This window comes from Echiichthys vipera (genome assembly GCF_963691815.1).
Source record: "Echiichthys vipera genome assembly, chromosome: 7".
Taxonomy (NCBI): Eukaryota; Metazoa; Chordata; class Actinopteri; order Perciformes; family Trachinidae; genus Echiichthys; species Echiichthys vipera.
The window spans coordinates 27127894-27147118 of record NC_139832.1 but is presented as its reverse complement, the minus strand read 5'-3'; the positions used below and the strand labels follow the sequence as shown (position 1 = coordinate 27147118).

At 40.0% G+C, this 19225-nt stretch overlaps 2 protein-coding genes across 2 annotated transcripts in view; both read right to left on the bottom strand.

Annotated features, from left to right (window-relative positions):
• parvaa (parvin, alpha a) overlaps positions 1-10171 on the bottom strand; it is a 31049-nt gene extending 20878 nt beyond the window's left edge. Inside the window, exons 1-2 of the mRNA XM_083916863.1 lie at positions 9893-10171; positions 2255-2344 (exon numbers count right to left, since the gene is read on the bottom strand). Of these exons, the coding sequence (XP_083772989.1) occupies positions 2255-2344; positions 9893-10028 (226 nt within the window). The 5' untranslated portion in view covers positions 10029-10171. The remainder of the gene's footprint in view (positions 1-2254; positions 2345-9892) is intronic.
• Positions 10172-11776: 1605 nt separating this feature from the next.
• Positions 11777-19225, bottom strand: part of LOC310949472 (F-actin-monooxygenase mical2b-like) — an 83161-nt gene continuing 75712 nt past the window's right edge. Inside the window, exons 34-39 of the mRNA XM_083916946.1 lie at positions 18425-18498; positions 18228-18317; positions 16417-16510; positions 13314-13422; positions 13125-13198; positions 11777-13033 (exon numbers count right to left, since the gene is read on the bottom strand). Of these exons, the coding sequence (XP_083773072.1) occupies positions 12813-13033; positions 13125-13198; positions 13314-13422; positions 16417-16510; positions 18228-18317; positions 18425-18498 (662 nt within the window). The 3' untranslated portion in view covers positions 11777-12812. The remainder of the gene's footprint in view (positions 13034-13124; positions 13199-13313; positions 13423-16416; positions 16511-18227; positions 18318-18424; positions 18499-19225) is intronic.

Sequence of the window (19225 nt, the reverse complement as noted above, 5' to 3'; positions counted from 1 at the left end):
TATACTCCAAACAGACTATCTCTGAAAAAGCAATACATGTCTAACTCCAACTTTTCAGGGTTCCCAATTTATTTGTCATACATGAACACAAGAGAAAAAACAGGAGGGCTAGGACGGGACAATACAATCATGGCAAAACAGGTGCAAGTATGAAAACGCAGTAGGCACAGGTACAGTACACACAGATGCAGTGCATACAGATCCATCCCTACGAATCAATAGTTTTTTTTGTTTTTTTCCCCCCATTTTTTCCAGTATTCCTCTCCTTTCTCCTTTTGAAGTTGCAGCATAAAAGTCAAATTATCCATAGCGCGGATAGAGTTTGTAATGTTTACAAAAGTCTCAAGGTTGGAGGATTCCTCTGAAGCCAGCGTTTTGTAATTGACTTTTTACTTTTTGTAATTACTTTTTAAAATCTTTGGGAGGTATGTGTCTCTTTTACTGAGGCCCTCAGGAAGTTTTCCAAGATAAAAAAAGGTTATTTCCAGATTCTCTGCTTTGCCACTTCCCTTCAAAAATGTATAACACACAGGCAGGACCAAAAGACATGAACATAGTCTGCAGAAACCCCACTACACTCACACACCATTTGGATTTCTGATTCGGGGTGATAAAAAATCTTACCAGGTTCTTCCAGCAGAAATCTCGCCGGGAATAAGAGTTTGTGGAAGTGGGCTGATTTTTCCAAATTTGAAGCCACTTTCTTCTGAAATCACTATATTTGCTTCTTTTTCCTAGCACCACCAATATAATCTGTTGTACAAAGCATTTGTAGAGTTTGCCAGTGATACCTTTAGTCCTTTTTGAATCATAAGAATGAATATTTGAATAATTCTCAAAGGTAAATTAGGGCTCTTTATTATTTTCAGAAAAAAAGTGGATAACCTGTAGGTGAAGATTAGAATCTTCTTTGCCCAAATCCTAAGATTGATGCAGATCCTAAAAGAGTTTAGGTTTCCATTTTGATTAACCTAAGAAAGAGGTGGCTTAGGCCAATGTTTATACTTGTGGTCCTGTGATGCTGGGAGGAAGTGTGAACGGAATGCAGGCCAGCTCAACACTCCAATATCTCTGCGGAGCTGACATCTCTTTACCACTTTTGACCTCATTTTCAAAGAGCAGCTAACACAGAGATTTTGCAGCCGGTGTACATCATTAAATCTGTCAGGGCAACCAGAGACTGACCGAATAGGTATTCCCATTAAAGATAGCTCAATGACTTTCCACCTAGCTTCATAGGCCGGGTTACACCAACATACCAGAGGCCTCCGATAGAAATCCTTAAGACAAGGCACAGCCATGTCACTCTTGGGCTTTTATTGTTCTTAATTAATCTAGAAAAACGTTAATCCCACCATTGCAGGAACCTCTATCGAAAGTGCTGTAAATAAGTATAAGTCTTGAGAGAATAATCATTTTGGTCGTCTTCCTTATTTATCTGATTCTAATTAACATCATATAACTGTGACAGGTTTTACGTCAGGGGGGATCCCACTCTTTTAATCATGTTCCAGGACTTTTCCGGGACATTTTCAGTGACAGGGATTGTGCCAGTCACTGTTCCTCTCTGTGGAGGTCTGATGTGAAGGACATGCAGTATATGGGCATAACTTATCTATGAAATTATCCGTCATGCTCTTAGAAATGATGACAGATCGACCACACAATAATATCATAAAAACTACTACAGTTACCAGCCAGGCTTGAGTAACATTTACATTTTAAGCGTAATGCAACTTGGATTTTAGGGACATATTCATGGTGTTGAGAATAATATGCTGCAACAACAAATGTGGTATGAAGCATTTTTAAAACATTTTTTAATACAACCTAATTAAATGATACATCATGAATATGGAATACATGAATTAATTCCTCTACAATGTAAAAATAGCAGAGCTAATGTCCGCTGCAGCAGACAGCTTCATTGTTCTTTCAAGTGCATCTCCATTTGGAGAGATGCTGTGCACATTTACGCACAGGGAACAGCAGCATAACTATAATGATTATTTCAGAAGCTAAAGGTTTAGTTCTGTTTCCTCTGTCGATTAACTACAGCGTTTTTGTTCTAGCGTTGTTCCAGTGTGCTCTGGCTGCACCATACCTATGCCAGTATAAATAAAGGTTAACGAAATAATAATAAATAAATAAACTTAAAATAAAAATATTCCCATTGTAAAATCTAAAATTCCAAAATGTACCCATATGGCATTCCAGCAAACGTATCTGAGGGACAGTGAGTGTGGCTGCTTACCTAGCATGGTGTCCTCAGGGTCCAGCTCATAGTGAGAAGGGCTGAGAGGAAGGTTGATGGCATTTATTCCCTCCTCCTGAAGCTCAGACACTAGGAGAAAGAGACACAAACATGATCATCACACTCAATTAATGATTTTCAACTTCTCCATTTTATCAAATCTTATCTAAATAACTAACCGACTTTTAAGGATAACACAGGCATTATTATTGTTATTCTTGAATCTCCATGAAAAGCAAAACCAACACTGCTCAGGTAATATCTTTCTGCCTTTCCTAACAGCTGAGCACTGCAGCGTTGAGCTAATGTTGCTTAAACAGGAGTAAATAGTACCTTTTGTTGGAGACTGGATTACTACACATTTAGTTCTCTAGTGACTACTGTGGAAGGATGGTGAATGTGGGATTGCCAGGATTGTAATTAACAATTATTTTCATCATCAATGAATGCAGGAATTATATTTCTTAAAAATGATGTAATTATAAAAGCCCATCATGATTTCACAGAGCCCAAAAGTATGTTCTCCAATTGCTATTTTTTTGGGGTGCATATTTTAAACGAATTTTTAAATCGATTGTCAGCTGTCTTAACAATCGATTAATAATTAATAATTTATGAAATAAGGAGCTGTAATCAACATTGTGCGCATTAATATAGCAACAAACAAACATTTGATAAGTAAAGATACTGGAGTTATGGCCTCCTTGACCCTGTACTACAAACATGTATAAGTCTACTGGCAGCAGAGTGAAGAGCAAGCTATAATAAATTCAAAAGATACGTAAAAGTTAAACACATTGTCCAGGCAAAAAGCAAGAGTTTCTAAATGCATGAAAGATGGCTGAATAAATTTCACAGACTGTTTGAATGCATCAATTAAAAGGCTTATACAATCACTGTATTACTAATAGCCTGAAATAGCATAATTTACTGTGACATGCATTGTCAGCTGAATGCAGGCCTACTTTATTATTTATTGTGCACATAAATAATAAGTCGTCTTCTTATTAATAGTGTCCTTTTTATTGTTGGCAAAAACAAACCTGTTTGTTCCAGTACATAAGACTATGTATCTGAGTGCCAGAGTTTTGTTTCTTTAATAATATCAATGCCCATCCGGGGTATGAATAGATCTGTCTATAATTATATATGAATAATCCATTAAATGAATGAATGTTGCTTAGATGTATAACTGGAGGTTTTTACGTGGCATGTATGACAATTTTTGCTTTGCCCGGAGTTTATTAAAAAAGACTGTTTTACAATGCTACTAGCCTTAGAAGCTGAGTACGTCCATACTGAGAAGCAGCCCAAACAAGTCGATAACTGAGTTCAGTTCAATTGAATTTCAATAGACAACCAGTGCTTCGGGATGGGGAAGGGCTCACAGCAGCATCCTCTGCTCGTTGAGGACGCTAACTGCAGAGTGATTCGTGCATCAGAGTCCAAAACCCCAAAAAAGTCTACACTAACACAGTGTACACATTTCTCTCTAGGATAGAGGAGGATTTGCGAAGTCTCCAGATCTGGAGAGAAACTCTCCGGTGTTTGTATTCTGATTATACACAACAGCATCTCCCCGTCTCTTCTTCTCCTTGTTGGCGTATTTCTGTGGCAGTTACAGTGCCACATCCAGGCCCGGCATGTGTATCACAGCGTTTTTAGCGGGTTTCACTGGTTTCGTGTGGACGCAGATATTTCTCGAAGCCGCGTCCGTGTGGACGGGAAACTTTTTCAGAAAGACGGAGAAAATAAAGGTCCTTTTTGATCGCGTGGACGTACCCTAAAGTTCTCTTTATTCCACAAACAGACCCTCTGTTGAGAGCCTCTTGGTGTCAAACAAACACAGACCGGTGTTGCTTCCTGCTTCTCAGCAGGCTTTTTAGAAACCCAGCATGCCATTCTTCTCAGTGTGTCAGATACCTGAGGAGGCTTGATCACTGCTGATCTCTGTGGCTGTGTGTGTGTGTGTGTGTGTGTGTGTGTGTGTGTGTGTGTGTGTGTGTGTGTGTGTGTGTGTGTGTGTGTGTGTGTGTGTGTGTGTGTGTGTGTGTGTGTGTGTGTGTGTGTGTGTGTGTGTGTGTGTGTGTGTGTGTGTGAGAGAGAGAGAGAGAAAGCATGGAGTGAACATCCTGTGCATTTCTGTGTTCGCTGGAACATCCTCTTAATCAACACCATCCACAAATGCTTACATGTGCAGTATGTCTGCATGAACACACTCTGATATCACGAGAGTATTCCTACAGGGTGACACATGCCTCATTCTCTTCATTCTGTGTTGAGCGGATCTTGTACAAAGAACAAAAATAACAGAAAAACTAAAAAGACTAAAAGTTGTAGGCCGTAAGAATTGAGACATGTTGTTTCTAGCGGCAGCTTTGGCGGTAAGATGCAACTGCAGAGACCCTGTATGATTTGTATGTAGATTTGCAGCTGTCACCCCCCTGATGCTGCGTGATGCCTTCACATGCTCTCTATGTCTGTTGATAGGCAATTGTGAGTCAACAGTAATGAAATATTACTGCGTCGGTCAGACATGAAGTAATAAAATAAACCATTACTTAATTTAATTCAAGCAGGAGTTACACTTCTACAGATTTACCTGGTCTGGTATGACCAGTTGCTTAGGATGTGTTAGTGCTTGTGTTTTATATTGTTTTTTATAACATGGGTGGCTGAAATCAAGCCATCTGATTGTTTCATAGCCATGTCATGGAGATCAAAATTAGAGAACAAAGTATTAATACTTGATTTATTTGGAAATATTGTCATTTTTTACTGTTCCTAATTTGATAGAATATCCGCTGTGGCTATATCACTGCTGTCCTAGCATGTTTTTATAACCAAGGCACAAGCCTTTATTTTGTGAAAAAGCAGTGAGTTCAGTTACTGTAGTGGGTTTCTTAGAAATTACTTTGTAGCTAAGGATTTTCCAGAGTTTCTCCTTAATTTTTTCAATATTTTTAGCTTCAAGGAACTGCTGAAGCGATGTTGCCAGTGAATACAGTGAGCAGGGACAGCTTTGTGAGTCTGCTAAACAAAGTGGACCGAAGACACCAGATTCCATCATGGCGTTGACACGGACAATGGTACTGAGAGACATTTCACTTGATTAACATTAAGTTTAAAGTTATGTATTTATTGAAACAGTCCAGGCAGTAAGGGGTGTTTGGTTTAGAGTAGAAGGAAATATTTGAAAGGGGAGCAGGGAAATTAAAGTTAAATGATTCATATTTATTCCAAGGAGCTTATGTTGTAGCTTTTGATTCAGCTACAAAAGTTCAATATTTTCAACTTGACCAATTTTAGCATCTATCGCGTTGCAGGTAGCGCGAGTAAAGCAAGGAACATGCCGCCCACGTTCAAATGGCATATGTAGATTGACTTTGTGCGTCCATCACGGGCAGTGTGATCACAGCATAACAATAAATTACAATTGCTAAAATCAGAAACTGCAGGATTTTGCATTAGAAAGCACAGGCACTTCTTGTCTGCCTACCAAATTAGTTTGGCTGCTTTTGCATTAAAACTCTAACCTTTTTAAGTATCGCATATCACAAATTTTCCTGATATCGTGTATCTCTAGTGGGCACATACAATCATTCCCACATCTGCTAATATGAAATCAATCATTTTAATATTTTGAGAGAATACATGTTTAACCTAAAGAGTTGAGATAGGTTATGAGATATGTAAGAACAGCTAGACATTATTTCATGGATTGGCAACAGAAGAAAGAATAAAAATGTTAAACTATGGGTCACGTTCTGTTCCAGTAGAATAAGTGCATAAAAGGGATTCAAAGACGTGTATAGCAACTGTCACGGGCTGACAATTTACTCTGACTCATGTGGAGGTATAGCTGTGATACACTAACACCACCAATAAGCATGATCTGTTATTATTGTAATTATCACTTGTGCTATTTAAGGATGAGCAAGTTCATAGAAAATAAGGTTGGGTGTTAGTAAGGTGTATGGCGGGTAGATTTACGCAATAAAGGGTGAGATGATGATGGTATTATTGCATTCAACTTACTAACCGGGTGTTTATCCATACTGGTATGTCAAGTCTGACCTGATTATAATGATTATTTTGGATCGGTTCAAGTGTTAAAAAATAATTTGCTCACGTTTATTAACACAACATTAGTGTTCGGTGCAGATTTGATTGGTTGTTAGTATTATAAGTAGACTGAACAGGAATCCCAAGCGTCCTCAGAGCCCTGACTGTACATTACTCCTCCCCCTCTGGGTCAGTGCCATAAAACGTGAGAACAACCACTTGATTAAATGAGCTTAACAATAAAAAGCCACATCAATGGATGCGTCGGTCAGGAAAATGCCTTCTATCTGACCCTGCCTACATGTAAGGAAATAATGCACACTACTGTTGTGTCCTACCTGGAGGGCAGAGTGCTCCACAGCCCATGTCTGTCTGTCTCCGTCCCCCAGTTTCAAGCATCCTTTCCTGGCTAGCAGGAACAGCTCTCTCCCTTGCAGCTCATCCTTCACAGGCTGAGTTTACTAGTCTCTAATAAGACACCAGCCCCCGATACTCTGTTTTCACTACATCCACACCGCAGTTTGTGTCTGTCAATGGGTAGCCCTAAGTGATACTCTCAAACCTTCTGACCTTCTCCCCTATTTTCATACCATCTCGTCCCCATCTTATAGCTCTTTAACTCTTCCTTTACCCCCTTTTCCATCCTGCCTTTACTCCTCTCTCCCGAGCACACACACTGACTGCCATAAATGTCACAAGGACTAAAATTGAATCAATGATGTCCACAAGAGCGACCAGCCCACGTTTTCCATCAAATCACAGGACACAGTGCAGACATCTTACACACTGGTGTGTGTGTGTGTGTGTTGAACACAAGCCAGCAGGAATATAATGTGATTGTATGCATGTCCTGTAGACAAAGACAACATAAAATGGGGCTCAGCTGTGCAACAGTATCCTGAATGACACAAAGTAATCATCCAATTAAGAGAGACCTTTCTCAGCCCATGATAAAACCCGGCCTCTCTGCTGTACAGTCTACTGTATTTCCAAATCAATCCTGTAGTAAGAATATATATTGGGGAGGAATATATTTAATTTTTTATTGTAATATGGGGGGAGGGGGCATGTCCCCGCTAATATATTGATGGGAAATATAAATCCAAAATTTACAATGTTAAGACATACGACCACTTAGGATCATACCAGCCATGACACCAAATCGAGCCAGCGACCTAAAGGGGAGGGGGCTTGCTCAGATCACACCCCTCTATGAACTCAACCTTCATTTTGATCTAAACTAAACACCTGTACACACACACACGCGCACACACGCATGCACACGCTGAAAACAATACCAGCATCAGTATTGTATCTAGTTGGTAATAACTATTAGACCTTAAAGGTTGAATATGGAGAATGAGCAGAAAACCGCCATCTAGTTCAAGTTCACTTTTTTTTATAGGGCACAGTTAAAAAAGACCTGTAACAGTCACCCAAAGTGCTTCACAGAGCAGAGACAAAAACAAAAAGAACACATGTACAAGAAACAGGTAAACATGCATATCATCACACATACTCGCACACAAATGCATGTAGCACCTGCACATATACAAACATATGTGCATACATGCACATACACATACGTGCACGGTTACAGTAGTCATAAACAACAGTGCAATATTATGTTAAAATGCACATAGACATGTTAAACAAAAAACTAGGCTGGATTAGAAGACAAATGAGAAAAAATGTGTTTTTATAGCACACGTAAACCTCTCCATGGATCCTGCATGTCTAACATGTAATGGCAAGTTGTTCCAGAGTTTGGGAGCAGACACAGAGAAGGCATGATCGCCCTTTGTCTTCAATTTGGATCTAGGTAAATTCATCAACAACTCAGTGGATGACGGTAGGTCTCTAATGTCTCAAGATCGTAGTCGCAACAAAAGATAATTCCTGCAGTTGGGTTGCCAGAGTCAGTTTGAGCCTGTTTGAATCCATCCACTTCGGCAAATCGCACCATAAAATCAAGTATCGCAGAAGAGTTTGACTGACAGCTACCGTTAGCCGTCACAGCTAAGTAAACATGAAAGTTAGCTTAACGATCAAGGAGAAACGCAGCGTTTTAATGCTTGGCATATATTGACTCTAGTTTTTGCCTGTCACCGGTCACTCGGCTGCTGGAACAAATAACGCCCCCTTCACTGAGGCTTTCACCCAGTGCCAGCCTACAGTAGCTGCACCGAACAACAGACAGCCTGCAATGCCGGCCGCTATTGGCTGGTACAATGTAAACAGAATTTGACAGAAAGTCATTATCAAACCCTTCAAACATTTTTTTAAAATATTAATTCAGACTAAATATATTTTTTATGGAAAAGCAATAATATCATTCTGTACCCCTCAAAACGCCCCATGGTTGTATGAAATACTTTTTAAATATAGCTTTTAATAAAGATTCTACATATTCAACCTTTAACTTGGCAAATTATTATATACATCTGCATTTAAAAGACAGTTTAGGGATTTGTTCAGGCCTTCATGTTCTGGTCCCAAGGGGGACCAGGTCCAGAGCCTTGCCGGATGTGGATACTGGTGTGTACAAATCCTTTATCGCTTAGTTTGAACACATCGATTGAGATGCTTTTTTGTTAAGGCACATGTTTTGCAAGTAGTCCTGGGCTCATTAGAGTTAGGTATCATCAATAGTATTTAAAAAATAGATGAACCTACATTGTTAACTGTTTCACCCTGATCACGAAGCAAGTGTCTAGGCCTTGTAAAGATAAATATAACTGCATAAACTTTCATGTAACAAAATCATCTCGGATTTTGTTTCAAAATGCTTTAAAATGGTCAGTTTAGCTGATTAGTTTGAAAAAAGGGGATGGATCACAGAGGGTACACCAACGAAAATGTTAAATATGTAATTTACCACCATATAGTGTGGTCTATACCTACTCTGTAAAGTATCCTGATATGTATCCTGTTATGATTTAGCACTATAAATAAAAATTGAATTAAATTAAAAGAGTCCTGCCTGCCCGGCTACTGAAGTGGGCATTTTAAAAGGCGACTTTTTGAATTTCTTATTGGTAATTAAAGTCCAACGTGGCCAGGTTTGTAACTAATGGGAAACTGAAGAGTCCGAGCAATCCCTATGAGCTCCAGGACTGCTGGTCAGAATTTGAAAGTGCCCTGGGAATCAACCTTGCAACAATTCCTGCCACTGTCCCCGGGGAGGGTGTTGCCTGTGTGTGTATGACGGGCCTGTGTTTACTCGTGCCTCATTCCTCACTTATTACAGTAGTAGCGGATTCAATACCGTACATGGAGACAGACACAGGCCGCCACACAAGTAACCGCACGTCGCGTTGATGGTGTTTCTTTGTGATAAATATAAGTAGAAATGAGTGTTAAAAGTGTTCGCTTCTCTGGAATACGGGTGCGCAGTGAATTTGTGCAGATTTGTGGGGATTCCTACACTGCGAGACTTGCTACCGTTGTCCGTTATGATGTATAATACTGTAATGACTATTTTCTTCACTTCCAAAAACAATATAACAACGTTACAAACAGCCGGTAACGGTCCCTGTCAGTTTGTTGCTCGTTCTTTTGCTGGCTGTTTACCTTCTTTAGCCTTTTTCCTTCTTGCCAAAGTTCCACCAAGTTTTCCCAGGAAAGAGTCGTCTTTTTTTCTGGAAGATGGGGATTTAGGCGTCGGAGATTTGGGAGAGGAGGGGGACTTCTGAGGAGAAGACGCCATCGTCGTAGCGGTGATTTAATCCGGGACAGTTAACACAAAACTGTCCGAGTTGTCGTGGAAATGAAAGTTAGTTGGAGAGTCAAGTTAAAAAAAAGGGAAAGAAATCACCGTCAACTCCCTAAAGCGGAAACGGAATTCCAGGCATTTTCTCATGTCGGCGGAAGTGATTGGCTCCTCCTCTGGCTCCTCCTCCTTTTAGGTGAGAGCCAATGAGCAAGCGGGAGGCAGCTGACCGCGGAAGTGGGAGCTGGTACCAGGAGAGGAGGGCTCCCACAAAGTTTTTACTCTTACTTTATTGAGGAGATTCAGTTCATTACTTTTCTTACATGTTCCAAGCTTGAATTATACCTTTTTTTTACGAGTCATACACGATGCCGTAAATGTGTTAATCTAAATGCAGGAATTAAAATAAAATGTACAAAGACAGTAGGCTAAAACATAAGGGAATGAAGAATAACAAACAAAAGAAAAAAAGAATGTGGTCTGCTAAACTAAGGGAGTAAATCTGAAATGTCTAAATAATCTAATAGTTTTTGCCAATTTATTATTTTTGAGAGTTAGGTTTTCCATAACTAAACTACGGTTTTAAAATCTGGATCTTTAAAAAAACAAAAAGGAGGGTAGTTTGTTCAGCCAAATCATTTTATGGATATAGTATTTTGCTAAGATAATCAAAGTGGGAGTAAACGTATCACCTACATACACCATAGAGGCAGTTTGAATGGTTAAAGGTTGAATATGTAGAATCTTTATTAAAAGCTATATTTTTTAAGTAATACATAATACACCCACAGTGAGTTTTGAGGGGTAGCCTACAGAATTGAAGTATTGCGTTTCCATAAAAAAATAGATTTAGTCTGAATTAATATTTACATTTTTTCTTACAGGTTTGACAATGACTTTCTGTCACATTCTGTTTCCACTGTAGCAGCCAATAGCGTTGAGCGTTGCTGGGTTGCCAGGGTTGTCTGTTGTTGCTACAGAAACAAGGAATCATTTTGAGTTGAGAGCTAGCTAATGGATTACACAGCACTCAAAGAAAGACTTCAGCTGAAGACTGGCTAACGTTACTATTGTAAAATTAATGAATTAGTTGAACTTGGTGGTTCCCCTGTTTGATTCATCGCTAACATGGAGCAGGCTGATCACTGACACTCTGCAACGAACCTGGCAACCCGACTGCTGGAATTATTTTTTGTTGTTGCAACTATGATCAGGAGACACAAAATGGCGGTGTTCTGTTAATTCTCCAGATTCAACCTTTAGTATTAAATGTAGGCCTACATTGGTGACACACCATCATGACATTTTATTGCTTTTCAGGATTTGCTAACGTATCCTATTTTAGCTAATGTAAACATGTTGGCAAATCATAAATACCTCAATTAAATAGTCAAACATTTTAAATGGAGTTTAATAATAATTTTGTTTTTCTTACTTTTTCAAATCCCAACAAAATAATAAATGCAAGCCCAAAAGTCCATCGTTGATCCTAACTTCAATTATAACAACTTACATTAGTCATTATAAAAGTAACTTACTCAAAATTTAGAGTTCACTTTTTATTTAAGATTGTTTTTCTCATTTAAAAGACTCACAGCAGCATAACGCTACATATACAAGCATAACACACATTTACAGTTTTTATAACGAAAACATAACTTATTCTGATAGTGTGTTCAAAATATAAACAAACCTAACATTTAAAGTCCAGGGACCCAAAGAGAAGTGTAGATCATTGTCCTGGGATTAAAACTCATGTAAACACATTATTAATTTGGACTAACAGCCCAAACACTAGGTTAAAACCAGCAAGTTGAAACAACCATGGTTTAACCTATAAATAGTTAGTCACAGGGTAAATTCACTCTGAATTACATCAACACTTTCAGACATGTCTTGCCCCAGTTAGTGATGCCACAGACACGACAGAGCTGTAAAAAGTTGACATTTTCAGCCACCTGGCGAAGGCACATTTTACCAGCTGGCTACAAATATGTGTCAGTTAGGATTCCATTTCTCATGTGTTCACTGGGTGTAAATGCAATTGAATTTAGTTTGACAGTATTCCAGCACAAAGTGAAAAATAACATTACACAACAGAGCTTGCACACGCACACATAACTACGTGCCTAACAGGGATTTACATAAAACATATTTCTGTATTTATGATACAAATGTAAAACAAACCACACTGTGCAAAATACTCAAACATCAGGGAAAGTGTTGAGTCGTTTCGTGTGCTATCCAGTGTTACAATAATAACAAGTCCGTCACAACAATTCCACTCTTTAGGCAAGCAACCACACAAAGCAGCTCTTGATTAGGCGGCCACATTGGTTTATGAGGTGTACCAGAATGTTACAAGGCAGTCAGTCACATTATTAGAAGTGGTTAAACATATTGTACATCAAGTTGCAGCTTGCTGTCAGCATGGGCAGTGACAGATTACACTTCTGAAGGTCAAATAACCTTCATGGCAGTGAATGTATTAGCCCCCGTGGCTGTGAAAGAAGTCATTAGCTCAGGCTCCATATCCATTCTTCCTCAGTGTCTGACCTCAGCATAGCAGCACAAAGCGAGACAAGATGAAGCCACGCTGTCCTATTGAGGGTGAATAAACACATAGACTCTCATGACATCTCCATCCTCAACACATCTAGATTTGTAGCTTTACGAAAGCAAGCGAGGCACAGACTAACATGGTAAAAATGTCACTGAGCACATCTCTACCTTTTACTATCCATCCTGCTCTTTACCCCCGAGGTGCTCAACATTCAACCTTCACTCCAGCTTCTCCTGCCCCCAGCTGTCATCCGCCTGGGCCCAGTGAAACTCGTAGCCCTTGGATAGCACAAGGCTCTCCAGGTCCCTATCCTCAGCCCTCTCCTTCAGCCTCTGCTCCTCCAGTACAGAGACCAACATATCTCGTTTCTCCACCGTCCTCATGATCTCTGAGAGGATCTCCTGCTCCTCCTGCAGCTCAGAGGCACTCTTCTTTGTATCTGGAGTAAGGTGGAGTAGGGCAGAGGGAGAAGTTTATGTACTATCACGTCTGACTATCAGACTGTGCGTTTGTGCCCGTTCAACCCTTACCTTCTGTTGCCATCCTGTGCCGTAGATCTTGCTGCAGTCGGCTCTGTGTGTCCTCCAGTTCCAGCTCCTGAGCACTAAAAAAGAGCAGAAGATTCAGTGACCTCTACTGGTGAGAAATGGGGATTGCAACAATATTTACACAATTTATGTTTGTCATTATTCCATGTGTGATCTGACGCAGTCCCTTACAAGATCATGAGCTCAGACTCATAGCGCGCCAATCTGTTCTTCTCCAGAGCGAGTTTAAACCAGGTCTGATAGAGCTGGGCCTCGTCACTGTCATCTGTCTGAGATGATTCTGGGAGGGGAAGAGTGAGGAAGAAAAGTCGGGGATCGATGGGGGGAATGTAGCAAGATAGAGGGAAGGAAAGAGGCAGGATGGAGAAGAAAGAGAAAAATATTTCAGAGTTTTACATTAATACATAAGGTAGAGCAAGGGAAATTTATTTACAAAGAACAGTGCTTTACATTAAACATTAAAAAGCAATTAGAAACATGTATAAACGTCATTAGAGAGAATAAGAAATAGAATAGGACAAGTATAAAATACAAGAGTACAAGTGCAGTGTAAGCAAGACCCCACCACAGCGACTTCCTGGTTGATCCAGTATGGAAGTGCCAAAAACTGCAGTTATCTGAGTGTCCACTAGGGGTAGGTTTCATAATAGAGCAGTTTCTCATTGACCCCCATGTTAAACAGGCCGTTTTCACAGCATCATTAAACCTATTTAAGACCTGGTACATAAAAAACATTCTAGTCTGTATGTTTAGGTCATATCTCCATGACAACATGGATAATTAGGATGATAATTGTTAATGAATAATTAGGGGCACGGCCTCTTGAGTTACAACGCAAATTCACTGCTGCATGTCCTTGCTCTCAAAGCGCCGTTTTCAGCCACAGCAGGGGGGGGCATTTTTTTGTACCAGGCTAGTTTTTATTTTATTGGAGGTTAAAGTTTATGAATAATTAGGGGCGTGGTATCTTGAGTGACAGCTAGCCGCTCGTCCTTACTTCTTCTTGGAGGCTAGTTGTCAGGATTAGCATCATTAGCATGCTAACGCCGTCATCCCGACCTGGAGTGCGGTCATTCGTGTGGTGGTGTTACCATGAGTGACAAGATGGTTTTCTCTTTGATCGACTGTACCAACAGATAGTTTAGGAACACAACTTGTTAACATTAGCTCTGTTATGCTAATTGAATAGCCACCATGACTTGAATAGTACTTGACTCGTAGAGCCGGTGTAATCTCTGCTAGAGACACAGGTAATACATAGAAATGACTCCTGTTCCCTCCCTGTCCCGGCAAAAAAATCTCAACATTGACTCTCCCGTTTATCTAGCAGAGTGTTCTGTTAGCCTAGCTCCCCGGCAGTCGTGCTAATGTTGCTAATTCAGTAAACGTCAGATGGACGTATCTCCTTCCCCCTAACATCACATCAATGCCCTTTTTTGGTAAGAGGAAATGAGGCGGAGTCAAAGTCTGCCAAGATGGTGGCTCCCAAAGGTGAATATGATTGGATCAAGGTGAGAGAACGGACCTCGATGGAGAGGCTACGTCCATTTTTAAACAGTTTATGAGTGTAAGAAATTAATAATGGTTTGATTTAATAAAAGGCAGCGTCAAAAACAGAAACGTTTTCAGCCTTGATTTAAAAGAACGAGAGAGTAGAAGCGAACATGCAACTTTCTGAAGTTTGACCTGAGAGCTCTGGATAGCTGATAATGTAGCAGAAGATCAGAAATGTATTTTGGCCTTAAACCATTCAGTGCTTAATAAACCAACAGTAGTATTTTGAAATAAATTCTTTGACAGATGGTTAGCCAGTGTAAAGGCCTCAGAACTGGAGTGATGTATGATCCACTTTCTTGGTCTTGGTGAGCTTACTGAATTAGTCTCATAAAGCCATTACAAAAAAAATTATGCTGGAATCTAGCTCAAGCACAGACACAGACAGGGCATCTGCTTTGCATCAATGTGACAAGACCTCATTCACTAGAGCACAAAGAAAGGCCAGTACTGTAGAAAAAGATGAAGCAACAATGAAGTCTCACTGTCTATTGAGAGTACAGACATAAACTGTTGCCAATGTTTTTTTAATGAATGGTCTGAAAATTATGGGAACAGAAACCAAAAAAGAGAAAGAATGACGCTTTCAAAGTGGAGTTGACTGAGTAGATTTAGATTGAACCAAGATGTTGTGGTTCAGAGTAGGCTTGACCCAGTGAAAAAAACCCATTTCAAACGGGTATCATATTATGAATGAGAGCGTTGTGACTCCAGTCCACTAGTCGGCAATAATGTACCTCTAAGCCATGACGTTTTTCCTACAGCGTATATACCGTCTTACATCTTTTTCATCTTTTCTCTCAGCCATGTCTCATCCCACACCCCAAAAAACACATTTCTTTCTAGTAAAAGAAACATGCGCCATTCCTCCCTACCACCACTGCTGTGTATATTAATTGTTGTTTTTTTATTGCAAATGGGCAAACGGGTTGTAACATGACCTGAAATGAGTCACAGAGTCTCTTGTCCCTCTTCACCTCTCCTACAACGAACAGTGTGCAACATTAGCGAACATTGGCTTAGAAACGGAGTCTGCTACTAGCTAGCAGACATGGCAAAATACTTTTTCTGCGGATACAATCAGTTAAATCATCCAGACTCCCTGGGCTCTTCTGGCTGGCTTCCCATTTGCAACTTACTTTATCAGCCAATGTTACAACGAAGAAAGCAACGGCTAATCAATTTAGCGTAGCAAGCTGGCTGACGCTTATTTGCCAAACTTAGCTCACTGTAACATAAGCAAAATGTTGGCCAGCTGGCTGTGGCTTGGCTCCTTAGCATGAATCTGCCGTCGGCTGCTTTGTGGTATTGGGGATTTGCAAACAGCAAGCAATTGTTATTTTAAATATGATTATAATACATTTTACAGCATTCAGTCAACATGATGTCGGTCAATCACGTTCAGTCTTATTGTTTTAGGCCAGTACTTGCTCTCGACTACAGCAGCAGGCTGACTGCAATGGCCACAGGTGTCACTAACAACAAGGGTTTTCTGAACGTTACACAGATAACTTTTAATTGGCCAGAACTTGTCATAATGACAAATGCCAGTTCAGCCGGTTTGCATAAAATCTAACCGGTTTAAGCTCATACATCGGACTGGACCGGCAACACCGGAAATGATCTCTACTTCAATGCTCTGTCTTAAAGTAACTTTGTAAGTTCTGGTTCGAGACCTCAGTAAAACACTGGTGTGTGTGTTCAGCAACTGTTTCCATACCTGTTTCTCCTCGTATGATCTTTTCTATAGCCACACCTCTCTCCTCTAGATCACTCTGTTTCTCTGCAACCTCCTCCAGTTGTCTCTGGATGGCCTGAGCAAATACAAAATGGGACGTTATATGACACACATGATCAAGGGAAATTCTTATTGGTCCAGGTTATGAAATATCTTTCTCTGAGGTTTCTGCCTTCACTACTATTCCACCTAAGTTAAAATATTTTAGTTTGTGGTGTTTAATAAAACATTTGAATGACCGGAACATAATTTCTGGAAAGAGATGAGGTTTTTTTTAATGTTTAATGCTGTGAGCACCACAGACAATATTCCATTAACCTTCACTGTTTTTGGCGCAAAAAAACTCAGACAGATATCTCAAAATCTGGACACAACATAAAACCATCTGCATGGCTAGAGTCCATTAGAGTTCAAGGAATAGTTTGATATTTTGGGGGAAACGGCGTGTTCACCTTCTTTCCTATCTGTACATTAAAAATGAGGCTATAGCCGGCAGGTGGTTAACTTAGCGTGAATACAGGAAATGGTTTCAAAGGCCCGGACGTGATAAAACCATCGAGCCAGCACCTCTGAAGATACCAATTAACATGTTTCTTGTATGATTAATCCGACACCTTGTGGTTCCATTGAATTTTAAGGCCCTTACTGATATCCATATGTAGGAGTTTAAACCATCCAATGACATAAGTTTATAGTATTTTTTCTTTTATATAATCACATAACCTAAATAAACAATATTGACATGGATCCCATAACTATTATTCATTTTTAAAGAATAGTGGCCGAGGGTTTATCTACTTTAAACCAGGCTCGATTACTATGGTTTTGCTACTCATCAGGATCTCTGGCCTGAGCATTCAGAGACTGCAATAGTTCCAGAACAGTGCTGCCAGGATCCTGGTGAGGGTACGCAAACACAATTACATCACCCCCATCCTGAAATCTCTTCACTGGCTCCTTGTCCCACTCAGAAATCGAGTACAAATTCTCTCTCCTCACCCACCATTGCATTCACGGACATGTCCCCCTATACCTCAAGGAACTCCTCATCCCCCATACTTCCTCATGCACCCTCCGTTCTGGTGCCTCAAACACCCTCCAAGTTCCAAGAACCGAGCTCCGCACCATGGGTGGTCAGGCCTTTCCCCCGGCTGCTCTGTGGTTATGGAACGCCCTCCCTGACCACCTGAGGGCCCATTAGACTACAGATGCTTTTTAAAAAAGACCATAAAACCTTCCTGTTCACCAACGCAAGTGCAATACAAATAAAATGTATTATTATTATTACTCTTAGAGAGAAAGTGAATAAGTATATTTCTCGCTAATATTGAACTATTCCCTTAAGTGGGCAAATACACTGAAACATAGAGATGATTTCCCCTTTGAAACCCAAAGGTTTCAACATTTCAGCTAGTGTGACTTCAATATGTACGCACACAGATATAATAAAGAATCAGCCCTACACAGCACCAGAATCCAACAGGAAGCTTGGTGAAGAATGATGATACCAAAAGTACTTGAACTAGACATAATACAGATATTTTCAGATGAGTCAGACCGAGCAAACACTTGAGTGTTAACCATTTCCAAATATTTCATAATACACCTTTTTACTTTAAAAGCATCAGGTAAATGTTCAAAAATGTAAAATGTATCCTGTTCACTAGCAGACGGCCCTTCAGTGAGAATGTCAAGTCAAACTAAGAGATGCAATATGCTGAGACTATGGACAGCTCTCCACTTTGAACCATTCTATTAAATGAGTGCACCTAAAAGGAAAGAAATAATAGCACCTGAGCTCTGTGAAGCCTCTTCAGCTGTTCTCTTTTGGCCTGCTCGGCCACCGTCTTCTCCTGCTTCCTTCTCTGTCTCTCTGGACACAGCTGGAACAGGATGTACACAACATTTCAGAAAATGGACATGGACGCAAATTCGGTATGTTTAACAAATCCCTGCATTGTGCTGTCTTTCAGTACATAGAAATGCAAACCTTCTGCTTGGATGTCAGGTTTCGATTCTCATCGTCACTGGAGGAAGGCTCTTCAGCATTCTGCTGTCTGCAGGCTAGATTGGAACAAAATAAATAAAAAGGCGTGAATAGCAGGGCAACATTTTAAGTTTGTACAAAAACAACTGTTTCCATTTATAACTTGTAAAACGGCAGACCGGTGTTCAGACCTTAATGGATATATCACTGTAGAAGAGTGGCAGGATATGTTTCCAAAGCCGGGTGCAAACATTAAATACAAGGTTCAAAATCCTTCACTACAAATGGTTGATAAGAACAAACTTTACTCCATAATTATTACATCGTATTTACCCCAATACACCAGATACTTGTGTCAGATGTGGTATACGTAAAGGTGGTTTGTTTCACTGCCTCTGGGAATGCACCATCATTCAAGATTTTTGAAAGAGGTTATTGCAATTGTATCCATCTTTATTGAGGAAAAGCTTCGACTCTGTCCCAAGTTTTGTATTTTTGGATGTTTCCCAGCAAGCAGTACGCTTATTAATAGCAGTAAGAAGATGGTCATATTTTGTCTTCTTGAAGCTAAACATAAAGTTGCACTATCTGTTCACAGACCAAGCAAGCGAACCCGGGTTGAGGAGCTACTGCATTGCCTTGCCTTAGATAACTTACACACGCTATTAAAGGGAAATATAACACATTCAGAATGATGTGGGGCTCATTTATAGAGTTTCTGGAAGGGGATGATTTCACGACAGCTCTGTAGTCTATTGTTCTTATTTTGTTATTAAGAAAAAATAATTCACAATGTGAAATAAG